Source organism: Lutjanus erythropterus, chromosome 17, assembly GCF_056507025.1.
Source record: "Lutjanus erythropterus isolate fLutEry1 chromosome 17, fLutEry1.hap2, whole genome shotgun sequence".
Classification (NCBI taxonomy): domain Eukaryota; kingdom Metazoa; phylum Chordata; class Actinopteri; order Lutjaniformes; family Lutjanidae; genus Lutjanus; species Lutjanus erythropterus.
Window position 1 is genome coordinate 15,537,323 of NC_139333.1, and position 16,772 is coordinate 15,554,094.

Here is a 16,772-nt window from a genome sequence, read left to right on the forward strand (position 1 = left end):
ATCTGCTAGTTTGTTCATGTTTGTTGACCAGAGACACACAATAACACAAACAAAGCAACAGATTGATTTGCTGATTTCTCCGATGGAGTTTGGTTGGTTCGGAGAGAGTGATATTTAGGTTATATAACGACAGTTTCCTGTCAGAAAAGGCTGTCTGATGGCAAAGTAAAGTGTTAACAACATTTTAAATATATCATATATTTTAAGTGATCGATTTTTTTAGGTGAACATAAGTGGCTAAAATGCCTTTTGTTGCTGACCCCATCCACTGCAGTATATTGCTTACTTTCTTACTTCTGATTCTCCATACTGGGTGTGTGATGATCAGAACTACTATAGGTAATACACTGACCATGGATAGGTACCTCATACAGCCCTACATCAAATACTAGAAACCACCTTTAAGTTTTTCAATACTGAATGAAAATATCTAAAATCTCTGCTTTGAAGATGCAGTTTAAAACACAGGATGACAATTGTAAGCTCACATTTTTTCATCAAATAGGATTTATAGTGTTTTTCTACCCCAGCAGCATTTAGTAACAGACTTTAAACATTATGAGAGGATGTTGACAGGAAGTGAAGTGAATCAGTATTGTGTCGTGCTACTCACTGCAGCCCAATTCGTCAGTGCGGTCCCCACAGTTGTCATTGTGGTCACATACGTACGGCAGGGCCACACAGTGTCCGTTGGTGCACTTAAACTCTTCCAGTGTGCAGGGGGGCAGCGTGGGCTCGCGGCCTGAGAAGGACACAGCCAGAGTGAGAGTGAGTCATCAACACAAGTATGCAGGGAAGGTTGAGTGGGTATGAAACCCGTCTGTGGAAACGTGTCCACCTCCACTTGTCTAAGATTGAAGAGCTTTCTCTGCAGTGTCGCTCTTCACTCACTAGCTGTCTAAATACCAAAAACGATGAAAAAGAAGTGTGGAAATGAGTGGACTGCCTACACGTGGAGATAAAAAAAAACTCCAAGCATCCCACACAGTCAAGTACATAAAGGTAGGTACATACTTTATATTCTCTAACATGAGAACACACTACTTTCTAAATCACTTATTCAATCGAAGGCTTCGTTTGTCTCCTCCCTGACAACAAATGGATTCAGATGAGCTAGCCAATGTCCACCAACTATTTAATCCCCTCTCAAAATAATTTGCCCTGATTGATGTTTAAGCTGATTGTGTAACAATTCCATAAAACAGACTACTTCCTTATCCCTTGTATGTTTCAGGCTTTGTGTCCTGTGCAGACACACTGGTGTCGTTTTGGGATTTCCCATGTCAGTGGCCCTGGAGAGGAAGGTTCAGGAGGCATTAGTGCTGTTCTGACTAATCCTTGGTGGTTCCAGAAACTCATGATTAGTGATGCATTTGCTGAACCTGAACTTATTAGAAATCTGGCTTTGGCTATGTTTAAAAAGAACAATAAAAAACACATTTTCTGATACCAAAAGTAACTCTATTATACTGTACACAAACGTAATTTATTGCATGTAGAGGAAGAGTGTGTCTATACACAATATCTATGTATCTATGTATTTGAGTCTTACAGAGCTCCTCCTCCTCGTCACTGCCATCTCCACAGTCATCCTTCTGGTTGCACAGCAGGCCGGCGTAGATGCAGTAGCCATTTGCACAGCGGAACCTGGATGGCATCTCACAGGTGACGTTCACTGGTAAAATACACACACAGAATTTAGACTTGTGCCAGTATAAATTATTATAATGCACTGTTGTTTACAATATTAGCTTATCAAGTCTTTGACTGTCTTCTCTCTGTATCTTTGTTTAATTAATGATCTGTCAATGTGTGAAACAAATTTCTAACATGAAACTCCTGTAAATATTTTCTCAATCCTTATATTAACTTCACAGGATTTGCCATATACAATAAGCAAAGTGTTCCTCACAGCATAAACTGAGCTGTTCGTCAGAGCGGTCCCCGCAGTCATCAATGCCATCACACACCCAGCCCTGGTTCACACACAGACGGTTCGCACACTGGAACTGGTTCAGGGGGCACCATCGGCCTCCTGGGAAGCGAGTTGCTGTCGGGGTGGGGAAAGTAGTAAGACAACTGATGTCAATTGTTTGTACATATTTAATTTTAGTGCCCACTACAATCACAGTGTACTGTTAAGAATAAGCTCCAGTGGAGTAGTTAGAGAAGTCAGTTTATCTTGTTTCTCAGGTTTTGGCTACCATTCCTCTTGGTAATGCTAACATTTGACTCACCAGATTCTGAGATCTGTGTTGTGGCACTGACAAGGTGCACACAGCAACCATACCAGAACACAAAGCAACCAGAAGGGTCTCAAAATATACCTTTGTGGGGACATTTTATGCCTCTATTATACAGTGAACAGTAAAGAGATGACAGGAAATAAAGAGGAGAAAAGAAATTATGTGCAACAGAGGTCTAGATTGTTTTGGTGTGAGCTGCCGAGTTTTAAAGATATCAGCCATAGAGATGAGCTAGATGGCACTCAGCACCCATATCACTGTGCTACCTAGCTCAGTTGTGCTAATGTTACAGCGCAACCGAGGAGGCGGCCATTAATGTTTACATCCCTCGCTGTAACGAGCACGAGCCTCTGGCCTTTGAGTGAATGCCCATTTCCTTCTGTACAGTGATACAGTAGATGGGTGTAATTTGGTGGTAAGAAAATACAGTAACCAGGTCATTATTTTTGGAATAATGGAACTAATGGACTACATTTGGAATATGTAGTTTTGATTATGGAGTTAACTGTCCCTTTAAGACTATACACTTGAATTATTCAAGACCAAGGACATCCCGATACGTCGTACACACACGCTCACAAATCAAACAAACTAACAAAGTTCACCAACACGCTGTAGGGTTCAGGCAGCGTGCCAGTAATTTTCATGTGCTTTACTTACGACAGCTGGTCTCATCTGACAGGTCCTGACAATCAGCCCGGCCGTCACACTCCAGAGCAGCGGGGATACAGTGACCCGAGTCACACTGGAAGGAACCTGGACGACACGTCAGCAAGTCTGGAAGAGAGCCAGGATGGTTACGTGTGTGTGTGTGTGTTTATGACAGTGATTATATGAAGGTAGTCTGTGTGCAACTTCTGCTCACCACAGTCCCGCTCATCTGAGTTGTCCCCGCAGTCGTTGTTATGGTTACACACCCAGTTTCCAGGGATGCATTGTGCGTTGTCACATCGATATTCACTTTCAGAGCAAGGCCTCGGCTCTGTGGACCACAAACAGGACAAGAGACTGACAGATATTTCTTTTGTATGAACTCAGAATGATGTCTTACAGAAAGACACATTTTAAAGTCATTTAGATTCAAAGTGGGGGATTTTTTTTAAGTATACAGTACGAGTTAAACAGCAAGTTTAGATCAGCAGTAAGAAAAATCAAATCAGCAAATGCTTTTTGCAACTCCAAGATGAATAGCTAAACTGAAGAAGAAAAAACTGTTTGTAACCCTGCGCTCTTGTTGGTTTGTGATGGATTGAGCTGAAAAAAATATGCAGTAGGACACTCACGGCAGTCCCTTTCATCTGAGCCGTCACCACAGTCATTGGTGCCATCACACTTCCAGCGGATGGGGACACAGCGGTGGTTGTCACATCGGAAATCACCCAGAGGATCACAGGTCACCTCCTCTGTTGGACATCAGAGTAAAAAACAGAACAGAAAAAGGATGATTCAACATGTGGTCAAGGGGGAAAACAACCACAGTTATGATCAAACAGATACAATCAGCTGTGCATTGTGCAGAGCAATACTGATTTCCTAAATGTCTTTTGTACACAGCTGAAAGATATTTGGTTTACTGTCACAGAGGACTAAAGAAACCAGTAAAATATTCACATGAAGTAGCTGAAATCAGAGATTTCTGACTCACTTTTTTCTTTAACCAGTTATCAAAATAGTTGGAAATCAATTTAATAGTTGCTAACTAACTGGTTATTTAATTAATCATTGCAGGTATTGCACTACGTTACTGCTAAATCCGGACCATAATTTTTCTCAACATTTGTGGTGCAGATTTTGTTACAGCCCTGCTCTCACATAAAATCACATCTGCCGGCACACAAACACTGACCGCAGCCCTGCTCGTCGCTGTTGTCGAGGCAGTCATTGGTGCCGTCACAGCGGGCCCACTGAGGGATGCAGCGGTAGTTTGTCTTGCAGGAGAACTCTGTCTCGTCACACTTGTAGTCTGGACCCACTGCACAGAGAGAGACATGAGACACGGGAAAGAGGTGAGCGAGAGCGAGATGCAGAAAATGGCAAACAAAATGTTACAAGATCAGAAATGAGAGGGAAGGCAGAGCCACAGCACAACACACCACTCCCCTCTGTGGATAAGAATATTAGTTTAGGTCACAGATTATCAAAGTGTGGCACGCAGGCCAATTGCATCCCATTTTGTGTGGCCTCTGAATGCAACATGAAAAGCTTGCATTATATTTTAATCATTCATTTTCAGTACTTGTACTTTCAATAGCCCACATTTAATATACTACTTGGCCAGTGCATCAAACTGCAGCCTCCTAACAAGTATCTGTCAGGTTGGCCCCTCAGGTGTGTGGCAGGAATTATGTTCTGTCATCAGTGCTAGTGCTGATAGCCAAAGTTAACAACTTCAGCGGACAACTCGGCAGTTTATTGAGAAAGTGAGATGGAAAAGCCACCATAGAAAAATGCTGCATGGTTGAGGAGAAAAACGTGTTTCAGGAAAAATGGAACAACTCTTTTTGTCAGACCTCAGGGGACACATAGAGGGATCTACTTTATCTGCAAACAGGTGAATTTAGTGCTAAAGGAATTTAATGTTAAATGCCATTATGAGACCGAGCCCTCAGTCATATGCTGGCTCCCTAAATTGGCAATCAAAACTTGTTTAACCCTTGGTTTAAAGGGACAGTTCAACCTCAAATCAAAAATGCATATTTTTCCCCTGGCCTGTAGTGCTATTTATCTTGTTTTGGTGTGAGTTTTTGAGGTCTTGGTCCAATATCCAATACATTGAATCTGAATGGCATTTGGCTTGTTGTGCTCAGAGCACCACAAAACTACTTTTGAAAAATTCTAAACCAGTGTCTCTTTACAAAAATTGTGATGCGGTTACTCAAAAAATTCCACAGAACTTGTTGAGAGCAGTTACATGTAGGAACTATTTGCTTTCTAGTAGAAAAAAATGCTTTCCGCAAATGAATCAATCTGAACTATTTACTTTAGAATACACCAGAACTACTTTCTTCTCTACCAGAATGAAAGTAATTCTTACACGAAACTGCTCACAACAAGGTCTGTGGATTATCTGGAGTAACTGGGTCATGATTTTCTACAGCTGATATCTTCAAAACTCTGCAAATTACACAAACGAAAATCTAGATATAAAAATGGGACCATAGGCCAGGGCAAAATATGTATTTTTAATTTTGGAGCGAGCAGTCCCTTTAAGTAGTGTGTAGTGTTATCTTGTTTTTTTCTGACTTTGATTCAGTGAAACTGCCATCTCATAATGTCCCACTTACTGCAGGTTTCATACGGCTCATCAGAATTATCCCCACAGTCGTCCTGGGCATCACACACGTAGCTTGATGGCACGCAGTTCCTGTTGGCACACTGGAACTCTCCCGGTTTGCAGGTCTTCTGGAAACAAAGCTCTGCATCCTCATCGCTGCCGTCTGAACAGTCATTTACTCCATCACAGTGCCAAGACACAGGGATGCACTTCTTGTCTTTACACTGGAACTGGTTTTCCTGGCAACGGTGGTCACCTGCGGGGACAGACAACAGCTTGACTAGTGTTTGCTCAGTTCAGTTTGGACTTGAAATTTTCAAAGTCTGAAGTGTGAAGCTTCTCCTGAGGTTAAGCCTGGCCAAGGCCCAGAATTTTTACTAGTAAATGTGGTGTTCTTCAGTACTTAATGAACAAACTTCGACAAAAGTGAAATTTTAAAAAGCTATCTGGCCAGACCTAAAATAATCACAGCAAAAACTGAAATTCTACAAATATACAACTTTAATTTTAGCTTCTCATTTTCTCCTCTTTGGCAGTTAATTACAGTAACTGTGTAAATCGCCATACTGCAGAGAGCTGCATCCTCGTCTGAACTGTCAGGGCAGTCCGGGTGACCATCGCAGATGAAGTTGGGGTAGGTACAGTTCCGGTCCTGACACTGGAACTGGCCAATGGGGCAGTAACGGGGCGGGCAGGTCTGAGGCTCATCTGAGCCATCACCGCAGTCTGATTGGCCGTCACACTTCCACCATATAGGAACACACCTGAGAACAAGAGAAAGCACGAACGGGTTCGCATATAGAATATAAATGTGAAATTAATCTACAAGATCCATCCATTGTTATTATTTTTCAAACTCTTGAATGTAGTTTACAGTGAAAGAACAGTGAGTATTGATGAGTGGAACTATGAGGACTGTGAAATGGAATCAGAAGTGATTTTATATCCAACTAACTTCTCATTGTCCCCACAGCGGAACTGGGTGCTGGAGCAGTCGGCGATACACTGAATCTTGAAGCCCACAGACAGAGCGATGAAGTGATCTGGACACTCGCAGGTCGCTTGCTGCCCACCAGGAGCAATCAGACACAAGTGGCTGCAGGTCAGATCATGGGAGGAGCAGGGGTTTTCATCTGGGAAATACAATAGGTTGGTCAAAATAACATATCTGTCGATTCTGGGCTGCAGTCCAATGAGACAATAAGAACTTAAGCATCTACAATTGAAATTTACATACTGCGAGGCTGCCTGTAGGGGTGGTAGACATGAATGTCGTAGGGCCGGTGTGTGTTGTTGCCCATGATTGTTCGCTGTTCGCCAGTGTACTTATGGGCCTTCTCAACTGTGTGTGTGTTCCAGTCTGTCCAGTAGATCCAGTCCTCGAACAGGGAAACAGCAAAGACATGTGGAAGTGTACCAGAAATGGCCCGGTGTCTGTTCTGGCCGTCCATGTCTGCAAAGCTGAAGGTTGATACAGTGGAGGGTTAATACTAAGGGTGGAAATGTAGAAAGGTATTTCTGCTTTTAAAACTTCAGGAATTCAGTTGAAGCCTAACTGGTGGTGACTCAAATGTCTGAAATGTTTGGGTTCCTACACTTTTTCCATTTCAAAATTCCATTCTTTTTAAGGCTCAAATTCGCAGACTCCTGAACACTAATAGGTAAAGGTTTATTATATAAATACATTGTTTTAAAATCCAACTGTTAAGATGTTACTTTCCATGTATGCCATTATATTGCAAAATATTTGCCAGAAGATTTAACATAACTAGGTGCTGTAGCTAATACAACTCTGGATTAACATTTGGAATTTTTAGCCAACCAGGCTTTATATTTGAGATCGTCAAGCTAAAATGCATTTACGCATTGTGGTTGTTCAGTACACAATCGTACGCAGAAAGTTAGACATTGTTCTGCTGTCAAACATTTCTGCTGAAAGAAATTCAACTAAACTAAGTGGTGCGACCTACATTCGCATTATTATCACATAACATATTGATTAAGTATTTTTTATATTATTGTCTATTTTACAAACAAAAACCGAACATTTAGAATTTAATTTTTACTGCGTCTCAGGGTGCCTGTGGAAACTACGAAGAGAACCATAAAGGTCTGATTTTCTTGCAGAAATAACTCATAAATGTTCAGACAAGCTTAACATTTTTTGTAATGTTATGTATATATGCAATTCATAACTTCTGCCTCCATGAAAATCATTCTTCTTGTATCATCAATATATTTTTTAAAATTCTGAATTTTATATTTTAGAAAACAGGATAAGGGCAATAGTCTGGAAAGAAAAATATTTTTCTATTCTCTCTTTTTTCCAGACTTATCCAGCCCTCGAAATACTAAAAATCAAATTCCATACGTCTCCATACTGTGTAAGAACCCTGTCTGAACCTCTGAAACTCACTCCAGAAAGTTAAGATGGGAATCAGCAAAGAAGATCTTGTTGGTGGTGTAGTCTATGGTCAGAGCGTTGGGCCACTCAAGCTTGGTTGTGATGATGGCACTGATGTTGGTCCCATCCATGCCGACTCTGCCAATATAAGCTGTGTCACCCCAGTCGGTCCAGTACAGCCATCTGGGTAAAAAGAGGCAAAGAAGAAAGAAAACGGGAGGGATGGGAAAAATCCATACAAGGAATTAGAGAGTCATCTGCAGTGGATATTTACCATTATAAAACTTTAGCAAATAGTAAATTAGTAAAACCTAATACTGTTATAATTTCTGGACACATTTTTTTGCCTTTCCTATTCCTGTGCCTCACCAGACCAGTGTACACACACAACATTACGTATGTTTATACCTGTTATTACCTATTTCTATGGCAATCATAATAAATTCTGACAGGAGAAACATTTTTGCAATAATAACTGTAACTGTAAAGTGTGAGTATGTGTGTCAGTACCCATATTTAGGGTTAACAGCCACAGCACGAGGTCGGCTGATAATATAGGTGTTGTTTCCATCTTTAAACTGTCCCGATACCAGCTTCCTCTGGTAACGCCCATCCAGCTCCATCACATGAAGCGAGCTGTAAAAAGAGTCCGACCAGTACAACTTCCTGCAGAAGACACAAAAAGTTTTCAGCGACATCCCTGCAGCCATATTTACGTCAGCCAGACACATTCAATAACACTCAATTTATTCATAACAACAAACAGCAACAAATTTAAAGTTTTCATAAAAGTTATTATTAACAAACAAGCTTTAATTAATGACGTTCTTCCCACTTCACACACCTGCCCACCCAGTCTACTGCCAGGCCTTCAGCTCCTCCTATATTATTATCCGCCAGCGTCTCCCTGTCAGTCCCATCCAGACGCATCCTCTCAATCTTTCCTTCCCCCGCATCCAGCCAGTACAGCCTCTTCTCAGAGTGGTCAAAGTCCAACGCCACCACATCGGACAGCCCCTGCAGGACTACACTCAACTGTGATCCATCAGTGGTCACATTGCGGATGTAGTAGCGATTACTGTACAAGACATATGGGGCAATGCCACTGTTCTGGCGACAGGTGCGTCCGTCCGCTTCACGGATGTACCCCGGGGCACATTTGCAGTGGTACGAGCCAACGGCGTTCTCACAGATCTGGCTGCAGACAGCGGGTGTGCTCAAACACTCATTGACGTCCTCGCAGGCTTTGCCATCTGGCATAAGCTGGTAGCCGGTGTGGCAGGAGCAGTAGTAACCGGTGAGGGTGTCTGTGCAGAGCTGGGCACACTTGTGGACTGATGGGTTTCTACACTCATTGATTCCTAAACAGAATGAGAAAAGACGATCAAGTGGAGAAAAGAGAGGACAACAAGGTGACACAGATGTATAAGTTGAGAAATCTCAATGATTTTTTTTTTAGAGAAACAATTTAATTTGTCTCCACTGAATTAAAACGATAAAATGATATGGTTGTGATGGCTTTTGAAACATAATAACAATAATATTGCACCTGACCATGTGAGACAAATGCCATTCATCCTCACATAAATTCACATATATTACCATATAATATCAATATTCCACATCTCTCACCGCAGCCTTTTTCATCACTGTTGTCCTGGCAGTCCTTCTGCCCGTTGCACACCTTGTTGATGTCGATGCACTCGCCTGACTTGCACATGTACTGCTGTGGAGCGCAGGTGGGCTGAGGTGTGATGCACAAACTGTCCGCCTCATCCGAGCCATCCAGACAGTCATTCTCGCCGTCGCAGGTGAAAGAGGCGTAGATGCAGGCTCCGTTACCGCAGGTAAACTGATAGCTGCTGCACGTGTCGTAAGTACAGCCCACCTCATCACTGCCGTCCCCGCAGTCGTTCACACGGTCACAGCTGCGGAGGAGGAGAAATTCATTACTCTATTCAGTGAAAAGAGAATTTGTTTCCAGACCAGTAAACAAATGTCTACTTTTATTCACTCACACACACTTCCTACTTACTGGAAGGGGAGGAAGATGCAAAGCCCATTGGAGCAGGCAAACTCGTTCATATGGCAGGTGCGGTTGGGGCAGTTCTGGAGCTCATCAGCCGCGTTGGCGCAGTCTTTCTCACCGTCACACACGAAGCTTAACGGCACACAGCGCGGGTGACCGGGTTGCCACGTCGGGCAGGTGAATTGGCTGGAACTGCAGGTACGTTCGCCTGTAGAAGACAGAGACAGGATGTATCAGAAGTACTCTAATGATGTCTGGGGGTAACACTGGGTTATAATTGCTCCCTTTCAAGAATAGAAGAAGTATGCAAAAATATGTGCATTATACTACAATATAACAACAACAACAAAAAATAGATAACATATTTTAGTGTACATATTTTTTGTAAACAGGTTTTTCATTTTCTAATTATTTAACCTTAACCAGGTGAGTCTCACTGAGATTAAGAATCTCAGCAGCAAAAACAAGAAGTTATGGGCAGAGACACAAAGGGAGACAAAATACAATTAACATACATTAAAATTTGCATTAAAAGAACTTTCTAAGAGGCATATATGCAACCAGACAAGCTAAAAACATCAACATCCTATGAAATCTGACTCAAAGTTTTTCATTTTGGATTGAAAAGCATTTAACCAGACCAGCTCCTTGAATTTCAAGTCATTCTGCAACAAACTCCACACTAAGGGTACAGAATAACTAAGAGCCCCTTTTCCAATTGTAGTTATATAATACAATATAAACAACAGTGTACATGAAGAATAATGCTGAAAAATGTGTGTCAAAAAACAAGGATATTATTAATTAGAATCTTAGAAATAACAGCATGGGGGGAAATGTACAGTATTAATGCAGCATTGATGCCAGATTGCTGACAGGGTGAAATGGATAAATTATATGATACCATAAACATGTGTGAGATTAGATGCCATGAGTCGGTGGACAGATGAAAGCACACGATAAAAGTGTACGAGGAGGCAAAATTCAGATGAGACATGGGATGGAGCTGAGAAAATAAATTCAAATATATTCTAGCCTCCAACAAATCACCTAATATAAATAGATTTTCAGAATTCACATGGTGTAATAAATAAAGTGCTGTCTCACCACACTGCAGTTCAGGAGCCTCGTCACTGTTGTCCCAGCAGTCATTGTTGCCATCACAGGTCATTGACATGGGGATGCAGTTTCCATTGGTACATGTGAACTGGTCGGGACTGCAAGTCTTGATTTCATCCTCTAAACGGAACCAAAGTAAAACCAATAATTCTCGATGGCAGTACAAGATCTTTTTAAATTAGCAACAAAAATAAAACAAAACATGATGCTCGCTGATTAAAGACTGTTAATTTAAACAATCATATTAGTAGGTCAAATAAATGCAGCTTCCAATTATGATTACCATATATACTGAGAAATGAAAAAAGCACAATTAATGATGCATCTTTTGCACAAATTTGACTGAGATTTCTATACAGAGAAATATAAACATATTGGCTTGTAACTACAAAGTCAAAAGTCTTTTGCTGCAGTCAAGTTATGTCAAGATATCAAGACTCAAAATATCAGATGTAGATGCAGATAACTCACCACAGGAGAGAGGTTCATCTGTTCCATCCATGCAATCTTGGATGGAGTCACACACCCAAGAGTTAGGGATGCACTTCCCTTCATCACAGCGGAACTCGTCCGGAGCACATGTGCGACTCGCTGTAGCACAGCAGCACAAATCCCCGATTTAAGATTCAGGCAAAAATCCATCTGAAGTTCTACTGAATCTACTAAGCAGGCAAAGGTACCAGCATGTCTCTCTGTCTCTTTTGCTCTGATTCAGCAGCAGGATAGATGCTGAATGTTCAACTTACCACAGAAGAGAGGATTTTCATCGCTATTGTCGCCACAGTTGTTGATGCCATCACACAGGCTTTCAGGGAAGATGCAGATGTTGGTGCCATCACACTTTACTTGGCCTGAAGGACATGTCCTGTCAGCTGGAGAGGGCAAAGAGCAAGACATCAACCACAGGATGAAAAAAAACAGGACCAGTGGCAGTCCGGTGAGATTAGACACATGTCCCTTAGTCAGGAAGGTGGAAGGTAGGAGGAGACATTTTCCTCTATTGGCACCTGAGTAATGCTCTGATCATGGGAACTTAAACTAGAAAACTGAAGAGGAGCAGATGGTTGCTCATGCAGTGGTACATGAAAAAAAAAAACCAGTCCATCAGTTAAAGAGTAACTTTGGTATTTTTCAACCTGGACTGAACAGGAGGAAGGTTGGACATCAGTAGCTGGAACAAACTCCTGTGTGAGTGTGTTTTCTGATGATAAAAAAAAAAGGTAGTTTGGTGACAGCAATAAAGCAGCCTTTTCTGGTTATACAAAATATACCTTGTGTATTATCTCTATAATGTTGTCACTTATCATAACAATCTGAGCCTGTCAGTGGAAAAAAAGCATTTTTAGTGGACATATTTCATGAGGACGTGGACGTAATCCCATAAGAATTGTGTTGTAGTTAATTTTTGCTTCTGACAGCTGCAGTGCTCTCCCTCAATACCGGACCAATTTCAGAACTTGTTGACACCTTTAGTCACATGGACATCAAAACATAAGAAAACAGTCCAGATTGAAAATACCAAAGTAACCCTTCAACAAATCAATCCCTCGATCAGCCTAATCATTACTTACGGCAGTTGATTTCATCAGAGGTGGTATTGTCTCTGCAGTCATTGTAGCCGTTACAGAGGAAGTCTGCACTGATGCAGCGTCCGTTGCCGCAGGTAAATTCAGTAGCAGGGTTACATGTGGGGAAGGGGCAGCCTCGCTCATCACTGTTGTCACCACAGTCGTCTGTGTAGTCACAGGCGTAGCTGAGTGGCAAGCAGCGGCCATTGTCGCAGGTGAAGTCCATGGCTGAGCAGGTGTGGAAGGCTGCACAAGAAGAACAACAGTGTTGGTTGACTTTCTTACCACAATAGTTATGTTTTAGGCTTTCTGCTTATTCTGTTTTATAAGGGCAAGAAAGAGCTGCAACCCACAGTTCAGTCCTTTTTATACCTATTTGGGGGTTAAAATGGCAAAATGATCAGTGTATGTACAATACTTTTAAATCTCATTGCTTATTTTGTTTACTTCTTTCTGTCCACTGAAAATGGTAATCATCCACTGTTTAAAGTCAGATTAAACCTCATTTCTCACCACACACTCTCTCCAGCTCATCCGAGTTATCGCGGCAGTCGTCGTGGCCGTCACATTTCCAGCGTGCTGAGATGCAGTTACCATTGAGACAGGTGAACTGCTCCGGCTGACAGCGTTTCCCTGTGTCTTGGATACAGTCTTTGCCATTGTTGGCCAAGTACCAGTTTCCCTGATGAGGACACTGGCACTCTGGACCCACTGGACCTGCAGGAGGGATTATAGGAGGTGAGGCAATTTAATAATGGAGAGGAACTGAAGGGAACATATCTCTAATCTCTTGCCTTTTTAATTAGTAGTACTGTGGGTGTCTTTGTAATGTCCAAAACTTTCTCTACTTGCTGTGAAGTCAAAAACCTCAAGTTAACCACTCGCCTGAAAAACAAAATACTTAACCATATGGTTAAACTTCAAGAGATTTTTATGTAAGGTTTGATTTTGAATTATCGTATTGAGGGGCCACAGGCACATAAAAATAAATATGAATCATTTACACAAAATAAAGTCCTCCAACTGCTGAATATTAGACAATCTGTTTGAGTAAGTTGTATTCACAATTTTTTATTGTTGAGGCAAGGTCACCTGTATAATAACTCTTTTTCTGTTGCTGGCTGTGCAACTTGAATGGAGTATTAAAGAAGATTCAGTGCCATGTTTGGTAGCATCTACAAATAAAGGCCCAAGCCCAACTAAAAGCATCTGACCCACATGTTTTGAAGTATACCTATTGTCTCAAATGGCGGAACATGCACCAAAAATGTCAAGAAGCATGTCAAATTGCCCTGACACCTCTACTCCAACCCTCTTTCAATCTTTCGTCTTTAGCAAGTCTGCTTCAGTTCTATGCTGTTGACTATGTAGTTGCTGTGACTGCTTTGACATACAGTATTTTGCTGTTAAGGTTTGCTTGACCAGAGTACCAAGCTTGCTCAACTGTCATTTGGGAAGGTCGAATTATTGCTTTCAGTGTGTTTGGGCCTTCAGAGTCTGCTCTTACCAGGAACACAGACATGACTGCAGCCTCCATTGAACTGCTGACAGGAGCTGGAGCAGCTCTCCTGCTTTGATGCAGCATACACATGGATGTCATTTGGTCGGTACTGCATGTCCTGGGCTAGTACAGTGAAGCCAGAGCCATCATCCTTCCCAGCCCTGAAGATGCCTCTTTCTGTCCAGTCGGTCCAGAAGATGTCCTGTTGGAAGACGGCCATGGCGTACGGGTACTGAACGCCCTGCACAATCACTTGTCGGTTCTGACCGGTGAGAGTGGCCCGCTCGATCTTATCTCTGTGTGGGGAGGAGAGGAGTTGTCAAAAGTGTGAGCAGGATAGTGAGATTTTCAAAAATATGATGACAAAAAATATTTGACACCACGTTTAAAAAACACCTATAAGCTATTTAAAAAAAAAAAAAAGATTTTTCAAGAGCTCATTTAATTTTAAGTCTTTATTGTCCTGCCTGAAACTTGGCTTGCAGCAAAAACAGACAGTGTTCATTGACTTTTCCCTTACTAGCACTGTGTGCAGGTTGCGTGCAGGTGCCTAATGTTTTTGTTTCTTTTTACTGTGGTATTGAAAGAGATTTAAGTTTAAAAAATGCTCTCATGACAAACCTACAGTGTAAGATCTGTGGCAATATATATTTAAAAAACTGAACATACAATGAGGAATCAGCCCAGTAGAGCAGCCGCTCATCATAATCCAGAGACAGGGCATTGGGCATTGACAGGCTGCTGCTGATGATGGCAGTGCGGAAGTTTCCACCCAGTGTGGCTCTCTCAATCTTTGCTGGAGTGCCCCAGTCAGTCCAGTACATGTAACTGGGCAGAGGGAGAAGAGTGAGAACATGTCTAATCTGTACAAATTTGCTAATGAAATAATGGTGTGTTGGTTTTACCCGTAACAAGGGTCAACAACGATGCCTCTGGGACGGTTTGCATGGGCAATGACTGAGCGATTTTGCCCATCCACCCCCATGGACTGGACTTTGCGGCTATAGTAGTCGGTGAAGTAGAGACGCTTGTTGACCCAATCATACGCCAGTCCCTCTGGATCATCCAAATCTGAGCAGTGTAACAGCGAGGAGAGGATATTTAATAAAGAGAGACAAAAACAACGATAATATCGTGAAGGAAATGAGAAAATGAAAAATGAAAGGGTTACAGAGGAGAGTGAGAATACAACAAAGAAAAATATATGAAGAAGCTGAAGATAGAATTCCAGAAAGGGAACACAGTAACAACTGATACTTTGTAAGTCCCTCCCCTTTTTGCTCTGTACAGTTTAGCAAGCTGGGTATTCAGTAGAACCTTAGTCAGCTTTTTCCTTTTCATGTTTCCTGTACTTAGATATGCTTCAAAACCAAATTGTGAGGATGGTTAAAAGGGGTTGCTGTGGGACCTGTAAAAGCTATATATATAGTCACATCTTAAAGCTACAAGGACAACTTTCATATTTTGTTGATTTTGGAGGCCTGGACAAAAGCCATAGTGTTTCCACTGCAATAACTGCAAAATAAGACATCAAAAATAAAATTATCAACGCAAAAATATCTTCCTGCTTCTTTTTAGCTGGTTAAAATACAACTCACTGTAAAGTTGCCTGGGAAAACGTAAACACAGGCAAATTTAATCTGATTCAAAGCAAATTCAACCAGGTGGCAGGAATTAAGAATAACAGAAATAGCCAATCTTCTTGTGGATGGTCTCATTCACTTATGTGGGTCATATAGAGGCATCAGCATTAAAATGACACTACTTCATAACCAGTTAAAAACTCTTTGTTGTAGTTTTGCGTTACTTAATGTTAGCAAAATTATTAACCTAGTTTACTAGCTAGCTAGCAATTGATATAGATTAGCCTGATAGTTAGTGTTTTGTTAAGGTGTGACTGTAAATGTCATTTTTACAGGTTCCCAGGAAGATCTTTTTACCATCTTATAAATTATTTTTTCTTTTCAACATAGATGAGCCTAGCACATAGGCTGGCAGATCTAAATCCAGGAAAAAGGAAAGCAGGAAGCTGACAAAGTTTCCAAAAGGGGCGGGATTTAAGAGGGGTCAATTAATGCTAAACTCACTTGTGGCTATTATGACAGGCGGGCTGGTAACAGATGTCGTGGTGATGTAGCCAATTCTGCTCCGACCAATCCCCATATACTGTGTGAAGAAAATCCGCTTCTCCTTGAAGTCGTAATCCAAAGCCATCGTGTTGTAGCCCAGGTTCACGGTTGGATAGGGGGTGCTGTGATCTGTAGGGTCTAACCTCATGCTATTCAGCGTGTAGTCTGTGGTGAAAACTAGAAACTCGTCAAGTCCGTAACCACATGTTACCCCATTACTAAGGAGTGACCCATGTGCACAACCACATTTTGGTTTCTCCTGGCCGGCAATGGCGAAGCAGAGCTGCTGGCAGCGACCGTTATCTTCATGACAGGGGTTAAAGCCCACCTGTTGGGCTGATGTAGGCTGGACATGAGCGTCAAAGATAGTGACATCCATCAGACCATCAAGATTGTCTCGAATTACCTGGTATAAAAAAAAACAGGTATGTTATGTAGTAGATGGGTGTAGCACATTCACAGCAGGATGACTAATTGTTCTCAATGGACTCTTGCTTTTAGC

At 41.7% G+C, this 16,772-nt stretch overlaps 1 protein-coding gene across 1 annotated transcript in view; it reads right to left on the reverse strand.

Moving 5' to 3' along the window:
• lrp2b (low density lipoprotein receptor-related protein 2b) overlaps nucleotides 1–16,772 on the reverse strand; it is a 51,495-nt gene that overhangs the window by 10,220 nt on the left and 24,503 nt on the right. The window contains exons 40-64 of the mRNA XM_084740107.1: nucleotides 16,229–16,676; nucleotides 15,047–15,212; nucleotides 14,811–14,969; nucleotides 14,148–14,437; nucleotides 13,154–13,357; nucleotides 12,644–12,886; nucleotides 11,819–11,944; nucleotides 11,544–11,663; nucleotides 11,061–11,192; nucleotides 9,960–10,161; nucleotides 9,557–9,852; nucleotides 8,769–9,285; nucleotides 8,435–8,590; nucleotides 7,937–8,107; nucleotides 6,758–6,981; nucleotides 6,476–6,653; nucleotides 6,088–6,284; nucleotides 5,531–5,776; nucleotides 4,093–4,218; nucleotides 3,530–3,649; nucleotides 3,112–3,228; nucleotides 2,907–3,023; nucleotides 1,913–2,050; nucleotides 1,553–1,675; nucleotides 614–742 (exon numbers count right to left, since the gene is read on the reverse strand). Of these exons, the coding sequence (XP_084596233.1) occupies nucleotides 614–742; nucleotides 1,553–1,675; nucleotides 1,913–2,050; nucleotides 2,907–3,023; nucleotides 3,112–3,228; nucleotides 3,530–3,649; nucleotides 4,093–4,218; nucleotides 5,531–5,776; nucleotides 6,088–6,284; nucleotides 6,476–6,653; nucleotides 6,758–6,981; nucleotides 7,937–8,107; nucleotides 8,435–8,590; nucleotides 8,769–9,285; nucleotides 9,557–9,852; nucleotides 9,960–10,161; nucleotides 11,061–11,192; nucleotides 11,544–11,663; nucleotides 11,819–11,944; nucleotides 12,644–12,886; nucleotides 13,154–13,357; nucleotides 14,148–14,437; nucleotides 14,811–14,969; nucleotides 15,047–15,212; nucleotides 16,229–16,676 (4,945 nt within the window). The remainder of the gene's footprint in view (nucleotides 1–613; nucleotides 743–1,552; nucleotides 1,676–1,912; nucleotides 2,051–2,906; nucleotides 3,024–3,111; nucleotides 3,229–3,529; nucleotides 3,650–4,092; nucleotides 4,219–5,530; nucleotides 5,777–6,087; nucleotides 6,285–6,475; nucleotides 6,654–6,757; nucleotides 6,982–7,936; nucleotides 8,108–8,434; nucleotides 8,591–8,768; nucleotides 9,286–9,556; nucleotides 9,853–9,959; nucleotides 10,162–11,060; nucleotides 11,193–11,543; nucleotides 11,664–11,818; nucleotides 11,945–12,643; nucleotides 12,887–13,153; nucleotides 13,358–14,147; nucleotides 14,438–14,810; nucleotides 14,970–15,046; nucleotides 15,213–16,228; nucleotides 16,677–16,772) is intronic.